We start from the raw sequence: 9,392 nt of genomic DNA on the forward strand, positions 1-9,392 counted from the left end.
TTCCTTAGAACCCTCTCACACCTAGGCCTGCATCGGACTATAATGAAGGATAGCCAGTTTGCTTATTCAGTCATTTGTATTTATTGAGCGCTTACTGTGTGCAGAGCACTGTACTCAGTGCTTGGGGGAGTACCAAATAAAAATATAACAGACACATTCCCTGCCCACAATTTGCGGTGAGATGGTTCACGTGCTCTACCCATTCTCCACAGGCAACCCAAGATCCTGCCAAGAGGGAGATGTCCAACCATAGCTCAGGGACCTGGTTCCTGCTCGGTGAGTTTTCTGAGGTGCGGGAGCTGCAGCTCTTGCAGGCGACGTTGTTCCTGGTGGCCTACCTGGCAGCCCTGACGGGGAACCTCCTCCTCCTCGCGGTCATCACCCTCCACCAGGGCCTCCACACCCCCATGTACTTTTTCCTGAAGAACCTGTCCTTCTTAGACCTCGGCTACGTCTCCGTCACCGTCCCCAGGGCCATTTTCGGCTCCCTGACCGGAGACGCCTCCATCTCCTTCTGGGAGTGCGTTTTCCAAGTCTTCTCTTTCGCGGGGTTCGGCAACGCGGAGATCGCCCTGCTGACGGTGATGTCGTACGACCGCTACGTCGCCATCTGCCAACCCTTGCGCTACGAGGTCATCATGAAGAGGACGGCCTGTGCCCAGATGGCAGGGGCATCGTGGGTCAGCGGGGGCCTGTCGGCCATTTTGCACACCGCCGTCACCTTTTCGGTTCCTTTCTCTGGGCGAAATGTGATCCGTCAGTTCTTCTGTGACATCCCCCAGATGATCCGGCTCTCCGGCCCCAGAGGAAATCCCGGAGAGGTTGGACTCATCTTCCTTATGGCCGGCCTGTCTCTAGCCTGCTTGGTTTCCATCACTGTTTCCTACGCCCTCATCTTCTCCACGGTGCTAAAGTTCCCCTCGGCGAAGGGCAGGTCCAAAGCCTTCTCCACCTGCCTGCCGCACCTCGCTGTGGTCTCTCTGTTTCTCCTCACTGGCAGCTCCGAATATCTCAAACCTACCTCCGGTGACCCCCTGCTTCTGGATCAGCTGCTGTCTGTGTTCTACACTGTGATCCCGCCGGCACTGAACCCCATCATCTACAGCCTGAGAAACAAGGACATAAAGGCGGCTCTAGGGAAGGGGCTTTGGGGAATGAAGTGATTCGTAAGCAACCGGGGGCCGGGGACCTTGTCTAATTCCCACCCATATATTTTTCCCTCAGCTGAAATGGTCCTCTGCTTACCCTAAGCACTTGAGTTACACTATTGCGACTAATACTAAGAGCAACATAGCCTAGAGGAAAGATCATGGGCCTGGGTGTCAGAAGACCTGGCTTCTAATCTGACTCTGCCACTTGCCTGCTGTGTGATTTCGGGCAAGTCATTTCACTACTCTGGGCCTCAGTTTCCTCAGCTGCGCTTGGCACAAAATAAGCACTTAACAAATACCATCATCATCATTATTATTATTTAAATGGGGATTAAATCTTACTCCCTCCTATCTAGACTATGAGTCCCAAGTGGGACAGGCACTGTGTCCAACCTGTCCAAACTGGCTTCATATGGTACACTGGATCCAGTGAATTCATTCATTCAATCCTATTTATTGAGCACTTACTGTGTGCAGAGAACTGTACTAAGTGCTTGGAAAGTACAATTCGGCAACAGATAGAGACAATCCCTGCCTAACGACAGGCTCACAGTGAATGGTCAGTAAATACAATTACTACTGCAACTAATAATAATAATAATAATGGCATTTGTTAAGCACTTACTATGTGCAAAGCACTGTCCCAAGTGCTTGGAGAGGTACAACTACTCCCAGCTCCACCTCCATAACTTCTATTAATTCTACTATTACTATAATAATAATAATAATAATAACATAGTAAGTCCTTAACTATGTGCCAAACACTGTACTAAGCTGCTGAGGTAGATACAGGGCAATCAGGTTCCTCAGGGTGTTCACGGTCCCACCACTGGTCTCCCCCATCTTCAAGGTCATTCTGAAATCACATCTCCTTCAGGAAGCCTTCCCTGATGAATATCTCATCTCCCCACCTTATTTCCCCTATTACTGCCACTTCAGGCTCCAGCATCATCTAAGAACTTGGGGAGTCACCCCCGTAACCTCCAGAGCACTTATGTAGACATCTTCAATCTTCAATCGGCCCCACTGTTGCTCTACACACAGTAAGTGCTCAATAACAACAATTGTCTGCTTCTTGAAAGCCAAGATCATGTTTACTGCTGTATTGTATCCTCCCAAACACTTAGTAAGCGCTCAATAAATACCACAAATTATTTGATTGGTCGATGGGCTGTGGACACAGGCTTTCCAACTCTACCGCACTGCCTTGCCCACCCCATGACTCACACTGAGAAGCAGCATGGCTTAGTGGCAAGAGCCCAGGCTTGGAAGTTAGAGGACATGGGTTCTAACCCAGTTCCGCCACGTGTCTGCTGTGGGACCTTGGGCAAGTCACTGCACTTTTCTGGGCCTCAGTTACCTCCTCTGTCAAATGGGAATGAAGACTGTGAGCCCCACATAGGACACCCTGCTTACCTTCTCTCTTTCCCAGCACTTAGAACAATGACTGTTCCTGGTAAGTGCTTAAAAATACCATTATTATCATTATTATGACTCCTAGCTCCACCAGGGAGCAGAGGACTGGGAACAGAAGAAAGCCTCCTACGCCTTCCCTGACCAGACTGGATTATTTGTGTTGCTCCACCTCAGCATCCCACAACCTTCCCAGAACTGCTGCCATCCAAGCTTCCAGCTCCCCCTCCCATACAGGAGCAGAGAGTGGGGGAAGAACATAAGTCAACATGACGACCAATGGAAATGTGGGAAACATTTGCCAGTTTGGGCCTAGGATGGTCATGCTTGGGGTGATGAAATGCCTGAGGATTACTTACTCTTAGCAGTGAAGGACCGATCTTCTACCTGTTGTTACTCTTGATGATTTGATTAATTTCCTTATTTTGTGTTGTTTTAATACTGGATTTTTACCTTCTTATTCTTTACCCAGTGTGCTTTCCTTCTCTCCTTCTCCTCTTTAGATTTGGTGCTCCCGTTCTTACTCCAGGGCTTTGTGTGGATGTGGGTGTGGATATACATACACAAAGAACAGATAAGTGTGTGTATATATTACCAGCTTACAGTCTAGAAGAGGAGACAGACAATAATATAAATAAATAATTTACAATATATGATTTATCGATGGACATAAATGTTGTGAGATAGAGTGCGAGGAGTATATCAAATTCCCAAAAGTCACTTCATCATCCCAAGCAAGACCAAGATCATCCTGGGTTCAAACTGTCAAAAGTTTCCCACAATGCCAGGACTTAGTGTATAGACACATACACACACACAAACACACCCATATCGGTCCTTTCTATTCATAGAAGATACCACTGACAATAAAGTACACCGATAAGTGATGGGTTTAGCAGGGTTTAGCACCACCTACGAATTATGTCAATAACACACTGACTGTCAAATGCCATCATCAAGGTTTCCTTATTAATGGACTTCTTTCAGAAGCAGAAGAAGCCCCATGGTTTAGTGGAAAGAGACCGGGCTTGGGAGTCAGAAGTTTTGGGTTCTAATTCCAGTTCCAACCCTTGCCTGCTGTGTGACCGAGGGCAAGCTACTTAACTTCTCTGTGCCTCAGTTACCTCATCTGCAAAATGGGGATTAAGACTGTGAGCCCTATGTGGGACAACCTGATTACCTTGTATCTACCCCAATGCTTAGAACAGTGTTTGGCACATAGTAAGCGCTTAACAAATACCATCATTATTATTTCATTCATATGATGTCTACTTAGCCATGTGAGTGTATCTTTACTTAATTTAGAGTATCAGACTACAGCATCAAATCAAAATTGTACAATCCTCACATTCTGGTTTTGAGGTGAAGGTTTTCTATTGGAGGGAAGAGACTGATGACACAAACCCAGGAAGGAAATCCTCCCTCAGTACTGGTGTCAGTTTCCTGAAGGAATGTCAGGCTTTGGAGGGAGGGAGGGAAGGAATTCCCCAAAAAACAAAAAATATAATTCATTTTAAATGACCAAACCTTCTAGACATTACATCCCAAAATGCAAAGCGATTCCGTTGACACCAACATTTCTATTACCACACAAATGCTCTGAATCACCTCAAGTCAATCATGGTGGAATAAGGATTGATTCATAAATTAATATAAATTTATTTTGGCAGGGAGATGTGAATAGAAATATAACAATATTTTTAATCGTTTTCATTTTTTGCACTGGAGGAGAGGTCCGACCCAATGGAAAGTGCTCTGGGAAGTAGAAATCAGGTTATTCATGTTAAACCTAAAGCAACCAATCTCATTCATATTCACGGCCGTTGCTTCTTGAGTGTGTGATTCAAGAACCCACATATTTAAGTATCCATCTGTGGGCAGGGAACATGTCTACCAACTCTGTTGTAGTATACTCCCCCAACCACTTAATACAGTACTCTGCTCACAATAAGCACTCAATAAATACAATTGATTGATTCTGCAAGTTATTCATCTCCCAGCCTATGAAATTGAGTTTTTCAGAGTGTGAAAACCATTTTCTCACATCACATTCCAGTTTCTCTCTGCAACAAAGAATAGTACACAACTCATTCTGCCACTTGTAATTGCCTAAGGACCCTACAAGTCCCTCCAATTGTGATGCAACAATATCGAACCTATCCCTTTCTATCTTTACACTGAACTAGTTTATTTCCAAACCCTGTTTATAATACTATTTTCAGGAAATGATCGGGACATTGTATTTATCTTGAAACAGTTGTATGGCTTTTGTTTAATTGTTCACCTGTTGGACATTGAGAAGCAGCGTGGCATAGTGGTTAGAACACGCTCCTGGAAGTCAGAAGGTCATGATTCTAAACCCGGCTCTGCCACTTGTCTGCTGTGTGACGTTGGACAAGTTACTTAACTTCTCTGTGTCTCAGTTGCCTCATCTGTAAAGTGGGGATTGGGATTGGGATCCCTACCTGGGACAGGGACTGTGTCCTACCCGACTGGCTTGTATCCACCCCAGTACTTAGTACAGTGCCTGGCTCGTAGTAAGCGCTTAACAAAAACCATAATATTGTCTTGGGTATTTCCTCTAACCAAAAAGTCTACTTCAGTTTCATTTTATTTTAGCTTTTTACTCCAATTTGCACTGTTTCCATTACATTTATATTTCCCTTTACCTTGTCTGTCTTTAAAATCCATTGCTGAGTTACACAGGTTGCTTCTCCATCAATTTTAACATAGTGATTTTCTTTAGTTTCCGGAAAGCTTATGTGCAAACAAACTGATGGAAAATGAACATGTCCCTTGCAGAAGTAATGGAGTTTTCCAAATGCAGAACATGATTGATAACCTCCACCATATTTATCCATTATTTGTCAAGTTCATTTCCACTAAATGCCACATTCTCTTATTTTATATTACTCAAACAAATTCTAGTTCTTCCCTGACCCTGTCTATTACTGTTTCATCTTATTTCTTTACATAATGAATTTATTTCAATGGCTTAATGCATTCTAGTGGCTTTAAATCCAGTTTATTGGCTTCCCAAATACTTTTTTCATATATCTACATTTCCTAATCCAATCTCAGAATGGCCTATTGGAAAGAGCACAGAATAAGGTGACCTGAGTTTCTAATCCCAGCCCCGCACTTGTCTGCTGCGTGACCTTGGGCAAGCCATTTAACTTCTCTGTGCCTCCTTTTCTCCCTCCCCTTTAGATTGTGAACCCCATGTGGGAGTGGTACTATGCCTCATCTAATCCCAGCTCTGCCATGTGTCTGCTATGTGACCTTGGGCAAGTCATTTCACTTCTCTGTGCCTCAGTTACCTCAACTGTCCAGTGGGGATTAAGAATGTGAACGCCATATGGGACAGGGACTGTGTCCAACCCCATTTACTTGTATTCCCCCCCCAAACCGTGCTTAGAAGAGTGCCTGGCACATAGTAACAAATACTATAATTATCATTATTAGTATTACTATTACCTGATTGCACTGTACCTCACCTAGAGCATTGTGCAATGCTTGCTAAATATCAAGCACTTTATAAATGTCACAGTTATTAGTAGTAGACATGATCTCTGTCCCTAAGAAGCTTTCAATCTAATGGGGGAGAGAGATCGTAAAATAATTTACAGATAGGAGGAAGAAGGAAAAAGAGGCTAGGTACATAAGGGAGAGCTTAAATGACAGGCTGTGTAAACTACGTAGATCATTGTTATGGGTAGCTGTGAGTCCCGGGTGGTACAGATGTGCTGACATGGCAGTGGAGCGGGATATAGCCTGGGAAGAGTAGAAACGATTTGGGGGAAATTGTCCTGGAAGAGTTGTGATTTCAGAAGGACTTTGAAGCTGGGAAGAGCAACGATCCATCAGATTTGAAGGGGTGAATTCAAAGGGGAGGGCACGAGCCAGAGAGATGAGTGGTGCGAGAGAGGAGAACGAGGCACAATGAGAAGTTTAACTTAGAAGAACTGAGAGTCAGAGCTGGGACATTGTGGGAGAAGATGATTCTGGGCACCATATTGGGTATCTTTGCTGATAATCAAACCAATCCAGGTGATAAACAGTATGTTTCTATGATTAAATTATATTCAAGAATCTTTCCATCTCTCCTGTGTGTCTTTGTGACCCTCAAAGACCTGTTCTCCTCACACTATGTAGCCCCTGGGACCCTTTAGCCCTTGGGAGCCCAGGATTCAGTGGAACCTCTGATAAGCACATAAAAGAACATGGGTGGGAAAACAATAATAATAATGGAAAAATAATAGTAAGAACACGAGCCTGGGAGTCTAATCCTGGGTGTTAATCCTACTCGGCCACTTGCCGGCTATGTAATTTTGTGCAAGTTATTAAATTTCTCAGTGACTTAGAATCCTCATCTGCAAAATGGAGTTTAAATTATTGTTTTCCCTCTCGCTTAGACTGTGAGCCCTGTTTGGAACAGGGACTGTGTCTGTCCTGATTTTATTGTATCTATGTGAGCACTTAGAACAGTATTTGACACACCCTAATTGCTTGACACACACTATTATCATTATTATTATTTACACTCTACTAAGGGTTTGAGAGGCTACAGTAGAATTAATAGACATGATCCTTGCCCTCAAAGAACTTACAGGCTAACAGGGGAGACAGACACTAAAATAATATACGAATAAGAGGAAGCAACAGTTTCAAAATACACAAGAAGTGCTACTGGATTCCATGGGTCGTGAGTGGCCAAGTGCTTAGATGATATGAAACTGCTAATGTGGCATTAGAGGGCAGGGGGAGTGAGGTGGAGAGATGATAAATTAATCAGGGAAGACCTCCTGGAAGAGATGTTATTTCAGGAGGGCCATGAAGATGGAGAGAGTAGTGGTCTGCCAGATAAGAAGAGGGAAGGAGTTTCAGGAAGAAAGAAGGGCAGGAAGAAGAGGTCAGCAGAGAGAGAGATAAGAATAGGACCGTAAGAAAGTTGGGTGGAGAGCAGTGTGTAGTGGGAGAGGAGTGAGGGTAGGTAAGGGAAAGAGAGCTAAGTGCCTTAAAGCCAATTCTTTCATTCTTTCAGTCGTATTTATTGAACGCTTACAATGAGGAGTTTGTATCTGATGCAGAGATGGATAAGCAACCACTGGAGCTTTTATAAGACTGGGGAGACATGAGCAAAATAATGTTTCAGAAAATGATCTGGGCAGCCGAGTGAAGTACGGACTGAAGAGGGGAGAGACTAGTGGTCTCCTTTGAACCATTCTGCCCTTAGAGGTTCTTCAGGATTGTGCTCCACAGCCAAATCGCTGAGGAAGAAATTCCTTTTGTTTCCTTACTGAAGTCAGTCTGGGCCAACTGCACTCCCGCCCTGCCTCCCCTAACTGCCCAGAGAGCACCATGGCTACCAGGTTGGAGAGAACTGGTCTTCCGAGGGCAATTATTCCTGCCGGCAGCCTGCCGTGCCCAAACTCCCTGGGCCCAAGGGAACGGGGAAGAAATAAAATGACACAGTTGACTGCAGTTTCCAACCTGCCCTGCCCTCAGAAACCCAGCTTCCTGCCGATGGGGTAAGCCTTCCTGTTCCCCTGCTCATCTCCGCCTCAGCAGGAAGTGGGACGGGGCCAGCCTCTGTAGTGAGTGATCGTGTCGACCAAATCTGTTGTACTGTTGTATCGAGAAACAGCATGGTCTAGTGGAAAGAGCCTGGGCCTGAGAGTCAGAGTACCTAGGCTCTAATTCCGGCTACACCACTTGCCTGCTGTGTGACCTTCGACAAGTCACTTCACTTCTCTGGGCCTCAGTTCCCTCATCGGCGAAATGGGGATTCAATCCCTGTTCTCACTCTTATTTAGACTGTGGGGCCTGCTTATCTTGTATCTACCCCAGTTGCTCAGTACAGTGTTTGGCGCATAGTAAGTGCTTAACAAAAACCACAATGATTATTGTACTCTCCCAGGTGCTTAGTACAGTTCTTGGCACACAGTAAGCCGTCAATAAATATCGCTGATTGATTGATTCCAGGGAGAGTTCCAACTTGACCAAGAGACAGCGAGCATTGGTTCATTCAAATACTATTGAATGAATTGGTTCTCTCCCTGTTATCATTTTTTTTTAATTTTATGGCATTTGTTAAGTCTTCACTATGTGCTAAGCACTGTTCTAAGTGCTGGGGTAGATACAAGGTAATCAGATTGGACACAGACTATGTCCCACATGGGGCTCACAGACTGAATCCCTATTTTACAGATGAGGTAACTGAGGCACAGAGAAATTAAGTGACTTGCCCAAGGTCACACAGCAGACAAATGGACTAGAACCGAGGTCCTTCTGATTCCCAGACCTGTGCTCTATCCATTAGGCCACGCTGCTTATCCTGTTGTCCTTCTTTCTGGTTCCCTTCTTTGTTAACAATTTTGGTCTGTCTTTCCACCCCCACTATTTGCAAAAATTATTCTCTATCTGTCAACCCCCGCTATCTCTAACAATTTTCATCTGTCTATCCACCCCATTAGATTGCTGACAATCTCTGCAAGCCAAAGCTGTGGGACTTCTGTTGTACTTTGTCAAGCGCTTAATACAATGCTTACCCTCAGTAGGCGTTCAGTAAATAAATACCACTGATGATGATAATCATATTGATGATAATAATAATGGGTCATTACGATGATGAGATTGAACAATACCCTGCGTTCTCTCCTCTTCTGAGAGGCAGCATGACTTGGTGAAAAGAGTACAAGACTGCGAATCAGAAAACCTGGGTTCTAATCCCAGCTCAGCCACTTGCCTGCCGTGTGACCTTGGGTAAGTCACTGAACTTCTCTGGGCCTCAGTTTCCTCATCTGTAAAGTGGGGATTCAGTACCTA

At 44.7% G+C, this 9,392-nt stretch overlaps 1 protein-coding gene across 1 annotated transcript; it reads left to right on the plus strand.

The window, feature by feature from the left end:
• Positions 1-220: 220 nt before the first annotated feature.
• LOC100091853 (putative olfactory receptor 14L1) lies at positions 221-1,335 on the plus strand. The gene has a single exon (XM_001520571.4). The coding sequence runs from the start codon at positions 240-242 to the stop codon at positions 1,161-1,163; it is 924 nt and encodes a 307-aa protein (XP_001520621.3). The 5' UTR covers positions 221-239; the 3' UTR covers positions 1,164-1,335.
• The last annotated feature ends 8,057 nt before the right edge of the window (positions 1,336-9,392 follow it).

The sequence above is a fragment of the Ornithorhynchus anatinus genome, chromosome 3 (genome assembly GCF_004115215.2).
Source record: "Ornithorhynchus anatinus isolate Pmale09 chromosome 3, mOrnAna1.pri.v4, whole genome shotgun sequence".
Lineage (NCBI taxonomy): Eukaryota > Metazoa > Chordata > Mammalia > Monotremata > Ornithorhynchidae > Ornithorhynchus > Ornithorhynchus anatinus.

Coding starts and splice junctions, on each gene's coding strand:
- LOC100091853 (XM_001520571.4), top strand. CDS start 240: ATGTCCAACCATAGCTCAGGGACCTGGTTCCTGCTCGGTGAGTTTTCT.